A 12,611-nucleotide genomic window follows, 5' to 3' on the forward strand; every position below is an offset into this window, starting at 1 on the left:
ATCATTTTTACAAATTACCTCTCAGCATTTTAATATTTTATTCTGTTTTGCTCTGCTGTATTTACTTGTAGTGTAGCATCTTAGCTTCTTTTACTGGTTTAATCTTTCAGTCTTTTATAGTTTTACTGTTTCTTTTAAAAGTGATTGTAAAGTTCTTGTTCTTGTTTTAAAGCACTTAACAGCCTTGCTCCTTCATACATCACTGATCTCCTGTCATTTTATGTTTAAATGTTCCTCGTGTGTCTCACACAGGCACCGGCCAGAGAGCTTTCTATTATTATGCACCAAAACTAAAGAACTCTCTGCCTCTGGACATTAAAAGGGGAGCTCTCTGAGTGTTTTTAAATGTAAACTTAACACCTACCTTTTTAATCTGGCTTTTAATTTAGAGTAAACTATTTTTAGCCCTGGACTGCATTATTACAATCATTGTTTTAACAACATTTATTTATCTTATTTATATATCTATTTATTTATGGTATTTATCTGTTTGTTTTTTTTAACTTGAACTGATTTTTAATTTTGCTTTCTACTCTTACTCATTTATTAATTTTACTGTATTGATTTATTTTTATTTTTAAGTATTTCATCTATGTTTTTGTCTTTATTATTTCACCATTTCTGTTGTTTTCTGACCCTCAGTTCTTATGTTAAGCACTTTGTGCTGCATGCTTGTATGTATGAAAGTTTCTATAGAAATAAAGTTGAGAGGTTTATTATTAATTTCCTATTTTAAGTTTTAACATCTTATTATACCTCATTATAAAGTCATGATAACGTTTGCTCTGTTTGTCAGCAACTTCCTTTTTTTATGCATCATGTTCTTAACCTTGTATATGGATTGTTGGAGAAGTTTGGGGATGGAGTGATGGGGTCTTTTTGTATTTTTAATTGATTCTATTTTGTTACTTCCATCATTATTTTTATGTACATCACTTTGTGTCACAATATTGTTGTATGAAAAGTGATTTACAAATAAAGTCTCATTAATTGATTGATTGATTGATTGATTGATTGATTGAGTTTGTGTCCAGAGCACATATGAAGGTTGAGTTAAACTAACTTTTTCTGAGGTTCCTTTCATTTTATTTTCCAAACCATTTCATCATCATAATGAAGCTTCCTTTCAAGTCCCACTTCCAGCTTGTTTACAACTTACTAAGTGTGTCATCTGAGGCTCCAGACAAAAGCTGATAAAAGACGTGGAAGTTCCTCTCTCCTCTTGGCTGTTTCACCACACGTGACTTCTCCAGCAGATCTAAAAGAGTGGACGACAACAAAAGGAACAATGACACAGTGATTTCCTCATAGTAGTGTTCAAATGAGTTGTTTCTGCAGTGATTCAGAAAGGTGTCCTTGAGTAGTAAATAGAAGTGACCTTCTTTGAGAAGTATAAGGACATCTAACATCTGTGAGGAGCCCCGAGGGGTTTCTGGTTCGTATGACTGTATGTATCTCAGTTGCCTTGGTGACCGAGCCAATAACGGTAATTATTTGTGTGTATAAACATAGAACAGGAAGTGTACGAGGAGGAAACCACACAAGGATACCAAACGTCAGCTCCTTCTTCTGGGCTGCAGACCAAGTGCAACAGTACCTGATTAAAAGGGGAGCCATCATCTGCTCACCACATTAGGCTGAGTATGATTTAATTAAAGGCCAACTGCAGAGCTCAGCATCTGAGGCTGCTTGAGATCCTCTTCACTGCCAGTCTGGCTGGATAATAGCATTCAATTTGGCTGCTTAGAAAACAACTTATTTGAGAGACTTTTACAGTTCATCAAAGAGAGTATTTGTGGAGGGGGGGTGTTGTCCACAGTGAGCTCCATTTCCCTTGGTCATGGTTACAGTGAAGAGAAGGAGAAGAAGAGAAAAAGAGCTGCGCATGGCTCTTTCAGTTTTTAGACATCACAAACTCTGACTCACCCGCCTGTGGGTGCTGAGAGAACAGAAGTGCCACTTTGCTCTGCATCTGTGGATACAGTGCAAACACCTCGGTAGAGAGCTCTGCACAGAGACCTGAAGTTGTCAGAGTTAGCTGTGGATCAGACCAAATGAGAATCTATGGCCCCCACTGGCCACAAATCACATAAGTGATTCGATAAGAGCCAGCACATCAATAATACAACATCCATGACTGAGTGGCTGGCAGCAGTAATCCAGAGCTGTGCTCAAAGATGCAAAGAGCTGCTTCCTCCAGTTCTGCATGCTATTTAAGATTTTTTTAATACATTTCTTCCCGGTTCTTTCTGCTGTCAGAGAGTCGCTCAATATCCTCATCCTAAGGGGACTGAAGTGACCTTTCACATTGTGTCCCGCCAAACAGTCATGTCATCTTATTATTGCTTTTTTAAACCAAAGCTTCCCAATTTTTTTTGCCGTAAATCACCCTGAACAGCATTTATTGCGTGCTCTGTTCTCTCCCTTGGATAAACAAACACACATTAAAGCAGCAATACGAGGACAATATCCTGTTATGTTCTGAGGCAAGGATTTGGCTGATTGGCTGCCAAAAAAAAAAGAAAAACTAGCTTAAAGATTTAACCTCAGTTGCAAAAAGCAGTGAGGGCTGGAAGGATATATATCTAGAGTTATATAATAAACTGAGAGGTGAAAAGAAATCAATCCCGGCTTGCCCTGTAAGAGCATCCTCATCCATCTGTCTAGCCAGCCAGCCAGCCAGCCAGCCAGCCAGCTCTGTCTGAGGCAGTCACATGTCAGTGGGTCTGCCTCACAGGCAGCCCCTTGTGTTGGACTGACTGAGGCCAGCAGACAGAGGTTCATCTATGTCTCGACCATCAGCTCCTCTCTTTGTTTCTGTGACCTCTGTCGGGGGAGTCGGGCGCAGACAAAACAATGTGGACAGAGTCGAGATAAAGCCAAAACAGATGAGTCCAGAAGTGAGGAGAGAAAGTCGGTGGATGCAAGGATGCACTTTTTAAAGCCTGGAGGTTAAACCAGCTTCAATAGAGCAGTAATGAAACATGAAACTCCACCTGAGCAATATAGTATTTGAATAGCTTTTCATAGCAGAGACTTTTATGATTTCAATAATCAAATGTCGCTGCTGTCAGGCTGATACCTCATATTTCCAAAAAGGAAATAAAAAAACACAGTTTTTTCAGATTGTAATGCTTTTTATTGGCCAGCATTTTTTTAATTCTCACTGACCAGCACTAAGGGCAACCAAAAACATATTTTTTGTAAAAAAAATATAATGACACATGGAGATACATTGTATCTGCCTGACACATGTGTCATGTTGCTGGGAGAAAAGGGGGGTATTTAAACGAGTCCGAAAACATGTCTACTGAAACATTTAAGAATATTTCCAATTACACCAATCAGCATTACATTATGACCACCTGTCTAATATATTCAAACCGCCACCTCCTTTTATCAGGTCTGGACAAAACAGCCTTGACTTCATGAGACACAGACTCCACTAGACGTCTGAAAGTGTGCCGTGGAGTCTGGTCCCTTCAGTCCTGGAAGTTGCTAGGTTGGGTCTCCAGGGATCAGACTTGGTTGTCCAGCACATCCAATGGATGCTCGATTGGATTGAGATTTGGGGAATTTGGAGGCCAATTCAACACCTTGAACTTGTTATCGAGTTCCTCCAAGCCGCCCTCTTGAATTGCTACGTGGTCCAGTCCATGCCTGAGTGTCCATTGTAGCTTTCAGTGGTAGACAGGGTTCAACATGGACGTCCTGACCTGTCTGCAGATATATCACTGAATTTCCCTCCCTGGGATAAATAAAGTATTTCTGATTCTGATTTGGATAGCCACATATGCAGCAAACTGTGATGGACTCTGTGTTCTGACACCTCTCTATCAGAACCAGCATTAAGTGTTTCAGCTCCAGTAGCTCTTCTGTTGGATCAGACCACATGGACCAGCAATCATTCCCAATGAGACTTGACAGCCCATTGGTTCACCAGTTTTCCTTCCTTGGATCACTCTTTGGTACTGACCCCATGCGTATAGGAGCATCAAACAAAAGCTGTAGTTCTAAAGATGCTCTGACCTAGTTGCCTCCATCACAGCTTGGTCCTTGTCAAAGGTGCATACATCCCTACACTCGACCATTTTTCGTGCTTTAAAGGACAAAATGTTCACCTGCTGCCTAACCCCCCCACTGAGAGGTGACACTGTAAAGAGGTAATCAATGCTGCTCACTTCATCCGTCAGTGGTCCTAATGTTATGGCTGATTGGTGCACATTTACATCTCAATGCTACTCACAGTTACTGATGACGCCACCCAGCGGGTCTCCTTTGAAGTCAAACTCAATGTCCATGTACTTCCCCTGTGGATCCAAGCAGAACCGTTAGAACTGAACTCATAAAACATAAATAGACACTGTGACTTGAATCATACCCCAGCTCATAGGTTCAGTTGAGTTCACAGCGGGGGACTCTGTACAAACTCATTCAAGTTACTGTACAGCATCGGCACTGGCGGCTAATCATAAACTGCTATGAAATAACTGGAACAGGGAAACTAAAACAAACCATATGAGGCCCCGCTCTATTCCTTCTCTCTGAATCTTGGATGTTAGAACAGAGAGTCCTGTGTGTTTAATTTTTTCCCCTCTCTAGTGTATTAATAGCAGGCAGGCCCTCCAAAACAGCTGAGCTCCACTGGTGAGTGGGCTCCAGTTAAACTCAAATACACTCAGTAAAGTGGAGTGACGGTTGGAATCATAAGTCTCTGTTGAACTGATAGAGCTCTAGAGTCTAAGTTGGACGGCCTGGGGTGTGTATCAGGTATTTGGAGGTTAACTTTATAAATAGTCAAATCCTTTATAATCCTCTGTTACAACTGTAAGTCTGTGCAGTGACATATATTTGGGTGACTGGTGAAGTGAGATGATTAAACATTGAAGGAAAGGGGAAATAAAACATTGGGAAATGGCCTGCTAGCTGCCACTGGCATGTTAAACCAGTTTCCATTAAAACTGTTAAATATTAAGTCGAAAGACGAAAGAAGCAGACAGTTTATTGCAAATCAGACGTTTTGATATTCTGGAAACTTCTCCAGCTGAACTGGCGCTCTGATTGAAGAAGTTGTGACTGAATAAACATTCATGAGACAAAAATGTACATGAACAAAGGTAGTAGTGTGATGTAATATCATGCAATAAGGGTGGAAACTGACTGCTACAGCATCAGGCCTCCCTGGAAGTACTGTGCCAGAAACTGCTAGAATGCTCTCTTGGGAGACACAGCAGCAAAACACACCCCTCTCCTCTCACACTGCCACTGTCTGGGAGCTGCTGCTTTTTCTTTTTGACTGGATTTGTATCTGTCTGCACAAAGACGCATGCAGACACTGAATCATTCTTATGATGCTATCTCGGTCTATCATAGAGATCAGCGGCAGACAGTTTCAGCCTGCTCATTCTCACCACACTAGGCTGGGTAATCATAGGAACAAGCTGTCTGAAGCTACACTAATAAACAAGTGCGATTATCTGCACACAGAGAGTTGAAGAGAAGGCAAGGTAAAGAAGAAATTGCACTCTCTTTGGGACAAAAAGTGCACATGCATGGGGCCCACACGCTGCACTTGATGGAGAGCAGTGCAGGTCAGAGGCCTTGCAATGTGTGCTGTATGCAGAGCGCTTTTTACAAAGTCCTTTAACATGTGCATGAGCAATATATCAAGTGTGCAGGCTCTGCTGTAAGAGGCATAACGTGGGCTGGCGTAGGGTACGGTCCTATTACATGTCTTTTTTATAAAATGAAGGAGGCTGTTACTCCCCTGTGACTGCTGTTCTAACATGCATCACTTATTAAGGACATGTGTCCACTGGAAAAACTGGCTATGTTGTAGCCAAGCAGCAACCTCCGGCCGCGAGAATTGAAGCCAATGCGGAAGTGTTAAAAACTGTAGTTTCTAAAGTGTCCACTTGAGGCTGGCTCCGGAAGTACCAGAAGCCACATACATACCAATTCAAAGAAGACGATCTTTACAGCAGAAATAAACATGTTTACAGCCTGGTACAAGAAACGAGTGTAGTCTGGATAGTTCATTTCTCGATCGGCACATACTGTACAGGGGTAAACTTTTTCATGATGCTGCAATTTCAAAGATATTAAGATTACGAGTTTTCCATTATGAGAGGCACAGCTGACTTGATTGACAGGCAGGAACACTGTAGCTGTTGGCTAGGAGGCTCAAAGACCGCCTCTTTACCTCACACTAGCTCGACAGATGTTAGGTTGAGTTCAGCATTTCCAATATGGCTGCTGCCGCCGATTGGCTTCAAAACAGCGCTTCAGAAACAGACAGGTGATGTCACGGATACTACGTCCATTATTTATACAGTCTATGGTTCAAACTTTCATCACTTATTAAGGATATGTGTCCACCGGAAACATTGGCCTTGTTGTAGCTTAAAGCAAGCAGTGGTACCTGAGAGTAGACAGAATTTCTCTTATGAGAGCTGATCCTGCAAGAAGTGAGGAAAATAAGCTACCGTAACATTTTAGATCACACTCAGTGTTAGAGTTATAAAGAGCCAGACTTTAACAGGCACATGAATAAGACATAATGTGTTAAGACATTAAAAAAAATACAGAGAGGGACAAAAAAAAAGTAGGGAATTAAGAAATACTTTAGGGCTCATTTTGAAGGCAAGAGAAAACATGGATGAGGGTGGCAAATTATGCAATGGTTGAAAATAGTCTAAGTGTAAGCTCGCAAGCTGTGCATAATATCCAGCAGCAAATATGTCCTTGTTATGCAAGACACCATTTATCGAACAACACTAGCTGTTCCTCAGCTCTGGAGAGGATACTTACAAATCTGGAAGAGTTGTCATTCCTCACTGTTTTGGCATTTCCAAAGGCTGAAAGGGAGGAAGGTAAAAAATCAGCAACCAATGCAAAATGTATGCAAATCTATTCAGAATAAAGTTAAAGTCAATGTATCAAAGCTTGTTTACAGATATTTCAAACCCTGAAAAATGATCCTTAACATTCTGTCTCATTCCAGCTAGCTGTCAATCATAAAGGGGGCCGGATGTCAAAGCCATTTGTACTGATGAAGCCCCATAATTCTGTGTGGATTAGGCAAAGCACCAAAGCTTTCCAGGCTTAGGGAGGACTGAACCTTGCTGTCACAACACATTGGAATCAACGGGCTCCAATATCTGCCAGTGTGTTTTTTTTTTAATAACAAATAACAACAAGCTGAATGCTATAAAGTATCGTCCACTACAAAAATTTGGTGCGTGACAACATTAATGCATCACAAACACTCATGCATATGCAAGCCATGTGTTATGTGCATGAATTTCAGAATGCCAGCTTCCAATTCGGGGCCCACTCATTTCCCTTCTAACCACATTCCTACATTAAAAAGCTATTAATGCGTCATGCATCAAAGTGCTACCAGCACAACTGCTTAATTGCTGATAACAGATGATTAGTGTTTAATTCTAGCGTTGAGAAAGGAAGGGGGATCAGAGCAAGACATGAAAAGGCATGGAGGGTGACAAAGAATGGAACCAATAAAGATTAAGAACAGAAAGTGAAGCCGAGAGTCACGGAGAGCGAGCGTCAGGCGGGCACACCATGAGTAGCACGATAACTGTGCTCCCCTCTCCCCTCCTTTTGGCTGGAGGGCAATTAGATCGGCAGGAGCTAAACTGTTGCAGATGTGCAGGGTTTCTGCAGCAGCTCAACCCTGGGCATACAGCTTCATCATTCATGGGCATTTCCTGTCCACTGCCCCCAATTAAAATACAGCTGTTGCTGTGCCAGCGCTGAGATGTGGGAGTGAGACAGTGTGGGTGTGTGTTGCAGGGTAGGGAAGTTTAGGAAATCTAGAGTGTGTTACAAAGTAATTGAGTTATTTTCCTAATCAGTTTAATGTTGTGGCAGTTATTTTTATGTTTATTTACGTGTTTGTTGGTGTCTCTGTGCTATATCTTTAAGTTATTTCTTGACTTACTGCGTTTGTTCATAAACAGCTCATTTAAAAACTCTGGGAGAGAGGTTTAGGAGAACAAATCTACATGATACCCATATTTTGGCAAAATAAAGCTAATTTTCTCATCACTAGATCCTTTAAATGTGTGCTAACAGGTTGAAAGCGGTGTCCCCTTGCAGTTTCCAGATGTGAACTTGAGACGATCCGGCTCCCAAAATTAAGACGCAGCGTGAGTGTGAACATCCCTTACTCACCCTCCAGCACGGGATTGGACTGCAGCAGCTGTTCCTTGACCTTATTCACCTCCTGGCCCTTCCCACACACCGCTGCCACATATGACATCACCAGCTTACTGGCCTCTGGAAAACACATACAGACACACAGATAAATATTCAGGTCGCAGCCTTTGCGAGACATGACTGAGGAGCGAGTGTACCGTGCCTTCGCCATCATAATATTTCCCATAAAATCCCCAGTTACCTCATCCCCCCTGACACCCATCAGAGCAGGGTGGGGATCATTCATTAGTCTGGGGTACAAAGCAGAGGAAGGGGCCTCATAATGGAGACCTACTTTGTTTAGTTAGACGGAGATGATTATTGCATCATGTTCTCATCATTTTAATTACAGACTTCACTGGGAACCAAGAGTGTGTTCTGATGGAACGTGACTTTATCTGTCTTGTCAGGACTGATCCCTGTTCATCCACTTTTCATGTGCGAGCTGAAATGTGATGAGAGCGAAACGTGTTCCCGAAATAATTTTCTGGATGAAAATTGGGACACGAGCTCAAAAGGCATCGTGTGCCGACTGAAACAAGTGACATGTCTTGTAAGATGACTGCTGGCATCAGGATCACCTCTTCAGTCCAGTGAGATGACAGTGACCCAGAACTGATGATGTGTGTGTGATGTGCCAAGGGGGGATAGAGAAGAGCTTCACAGTAGTTGCTGGTACTGACTGCTGATGAGCCTGGCACACAAACAGCTCCAAACATGCTCATACATTTTGCAAAAGGTAGGGGGAAGGTGTGTTCACTGCTTAATCTTCACATTTTTATCTCTCAGGGTAGCAAAACAAAGTCTCTGTGTCTCAGAGAGAACTATGTTATGTCTGCGTGCCGCGCTGGCATCCAGTGATAATGTTCGTCACAGCTCCTCGCTTCTATAGAAATCACAGAAAGACAGAGCACAAGAAAAGCCCCAGCCAGACATAAATGCCAATGACCCATATCGATGGGGCATATTTTTTGATGGCCTTATTCCACTCGACAGCTTCCAGGGCAATGAGATTATCGAAATCCAAATTTATCTCCCAGACAAGGCTGAACAGATTCTTGGAGTGGGGTCTTAAACATCCACGGGAGGTTGAGAGGGGCCGAGCAAAAGCCAGCAAATCATGCAAAACAAGACAGACAAAGTTGACTCTGCTTTTCATTGCCTTGTTATAGGTCTGTTTTTGTCATATTACAGTCGCACTAATAACCTGCAATGTCAAAGAGTGTGGACAGGGGATATTATTTTATATGCTTATGACACTTGACTGCTCTTGGTGTTTTCTGTGAAAGAACAACAAGGGAAGAACATCTGAGTTACAGAAACATACTGTGTCAGAATTTACACTAAACAAACAAGGATATGAAAAAATACTGCAAATGCAAACAGTAATTGATAGATCAGTACTGCATAAAGGCCTTAAACATGATCTGATATGATGTTTTATGATTTTGTGACGTGACATTTTGTGACATGACAAATTGTGATATTTCGTGACATGTTACATTTTGTGACGTGACGTTTTGTGACGTGACATTTAAGTGACGTGATATTTCGTGACTGACATCACATTTCGTAACGTGACATTTCGTGTCGTGACATTTCATGACGTGACATTTCGTGACGTGACATTTCGTGACGTGACATTTAAGTGACGTGACATTTCGTGACGTGACTTTTTGTGACGTGACATTTAAGTGACGTGATATTTCGTGACTGACATCACATTTCGTAACGTGACATTTCGTGACGTGACATTTCGTGACGTGACATTTAAGTGACGCAATATTTCGTGACTGACATCACTTTTCGTGACGTGATATTTAAGTGACGTGATATTTCGTGACGTGACATTTCGTGATGTGACATTTCTCAACGTTTAAGTGACATGACGCTTCATGACTGACATCACATTTCGTGACTGACGTCACATTTCGTGACTGACATCACATTTCGTGACGTGACATTTCGTGACGTGACATTTAAGTGACGTGACATTTCCTGACGTGACATTTCGTGACATGACGTGACAGTTCGTGACGTGACATGACGTGACATTTCGTGACATGACATTTAAATGACGTGACATTTCGTGACATGACATAAGTGACGTGACATTTCTCAATGTTTAAGTGACGTGACGTTTCATGACTGACATCACATTTCGTGACTGACGTGACATTTCGTGACTGACGTGACATTTCGTGACGTGACATTTCGTGACGTGACATTTCGTGACGTGACATTTCGTGACGTGACATTTCTCAACATTTAAGTGACTTGACGTTTCATGACTGACATCACATTTGGTGAGTGACTTCACATTTCGTGACGTGACATTTCGTGACGTGATATTTCGTGAAGTTACATTTCGTGACGTGGCGTGATGTTACTTTCATGACATGACATATTTTATTGTATATTGTATTGTGTTTGGTATTGCATGGTATCAATATATAGTCACCTGTCAACGCAACACACGGCAAAAAGAATCATTCGCCTGTTTCTTGTTTTCAGTTATGTTCTACTTTAGCCCCAATAACAATCTTGATATCCTGTCACTTGGGTTTACACAAACTAGGAATTGACCTCTGTGTTGGCCTTTATATAACTATCATAACATAGGAAAAGAAACAAAGAAAGCAAGTGCACAGCAGTATTCCTTCAATAATAAACTTATACAAAGTTGTGATAGTTGTGTTTATAATACTTCCAAATTTGTCCCTCTCCTTGATTAGCGCCACATGGCCAGCTATAATTAGAACTGTATAGACACTGTGATTACAATGCACCCACACACTTTAGTCTACAAATCTGCAAAGTGTGGCAGATTGTAATTTTCTGAGTCTGAAGCTGAAAGACAGATCTCCACCTTCACTGGTCTGGGCAGTAGCAATGTCTGGGCTATAAATGCTTTGTAGGAGACTTTCAATGCACAGTAATCAAAGCTGGAATGCCGCAAGTAACTATACTGGAATAAATGCGTCATGCAACATAAGTTCAAAGGTTAGGGTTTACAATGCTGCGTATGAATGAACGTCTCTGTCTTTACCATACAGGAAGATATTTTATTGCTATATTGGGGCTGATTTCCCACAGTTTATGCTCTGCCAACTCAAAATGACTTTTACCTGCAACACAGCAGTACCAACAGAGACCAGGAAATTCCAATCCAGGAGCTTTTTCTGTAAGGTATGTGAAACTGCTCCAGAAAATGGCCACATGAGCATAAAAACCAACAGAAATAAAGGAGCAGGGACATAACTCCAGCTGCCTCGAGCAGCAGCAGCAGGCTACTTTTAATATTCTTTGATCAAAGCACAGTTGGGCATGATTATTTGGGCCTCTAGACAGGGCCGAATAGAAGTGGGCACAAAGCAGGCGTTACCATCACATTTCATGTACCAACATGATATTCTCAAAGAACTGGCATCGAGCAGCCTTTTAAATGGCAGTTTTGATCTGAATCTGCACTGTGGCTCTTTTTCCAAACAACCCTCATCTTACAGCAGCCTTCAGAATACATTTTGACTACACTTTAAACCAACTTTTGTTCACAACTACAAACAAGAAGACTTGAGCAGACAAGAAGAATTGATGGTACATTTTTAGCCTCCAGGGATCAAGCAGCTCTTTGTAAAGAAAAGTTGTTCATTTTAAGTGTCTTTTTCCTTGCCTTATGATGAAAGAAGACATTTTCTTGTTATTGCTAGGGGGCAGATGATTCAAGGCAACTGATGCCGGTCATATTTAGGCCTATTTAAAGCTGGAGTTGGTTGCCAGATTTAGATACACTTTTTGTTATACTGGTGAAAATTATCTTCATGTCCCGATGGCAATCAATACATAATGTGTTCTTAAAAAAGACGTAAAAAAGCTGCTATCTACAGCCAGAGTAAACCTGGGAAAACACCAACCAATCCCTGCCATCAGGAGCCAAATGATGAAACCAATCAAATCCCGTCCTGCCCGCCTCCTGCGCATACATTTCATGTTTGTTTTGCATGGCTACCAACCCTAGCTTAAAGAGAACATAAAGAATATGATATAACTATGTTCAAAAAAGAAGTGATAGTATTTTGCCACTTACCAGTTTTCCCAGCTCCACTCTCCCCTGTGATAAGGATACACTGATCCTTGTCCTGGTCCCTCAGTGAACGGTAGGCCTCATCTGCCAAAGCATAGCTGGAGAACAAAGAGAACAAAGTCATGAGCCTTAACATTACAATGACATGCTCCAAGTTCACATAATACCCTTATTTCCCAGTATCCAACAGGATATTTTTGGATGTGAAGACAGTGGAGTGGTAAAAACATGTTGAAAAAATGTTATGATTCTACACCACTACAGCCACATGGCAGTCTTCCTGATCAATAGCATGTGGCTTTAATGG

General features: G+C 41.4%; 1 protein-coding gene across 3 annotated transcripts in view; it reads right to left on the reverse strand.

Annotated features, from left to right (window-relative positions):
- Nucleotides 1-12,611, reverse strand: part of myo1b (myosin IB) — an 86,162-nt gene that overhangs the window by 31,280 nt on the left and 42,271 nt on the right. For all 3 annotated transcript variants that reach the window (XM_034693485.1, XM_034693483.1, XM_034693484.1), the window contains exons 4-8: nt 12,308-12,402; nt 8,197-8,301; nt 6,811-6,857; nt 4,247-4,310; nt 1,160-1,258 (exon numbers count right to left, since the gene is read on the reverse strand). In XM_034693485.1, coding sequence (XP_034549376.1) covers nt 1,160-1,258; nt 4,247-4,310; nt 6,811-6,857; nt 8,197-8,301; nt 12,308-12,402 — 410 coding nt within the window. The remainder of the gene's footprint in view (nt 1-1,159; nt 1,259-4,246; nt 4,311-6,810; nt 6,858-8,196; nt 8,302-12,307; nt 12,403-12,611) is intronic.

The sequence above is a fragment of the Notolabrus celidotus genome, chromosome 10 (assembly GCF_009762535.1).
Source record: "Notolabrus celidotus isolate fNotCel1 chromosome 10, fNotCel1.pri, whole genome shotgun sequence".
Taxonomy (NCBI): Eukaryota; Metazoa; Chordata; class Actinopteri; order Labriformes; family Labridae; genus Notolabrus; species Notolabrus celidotus.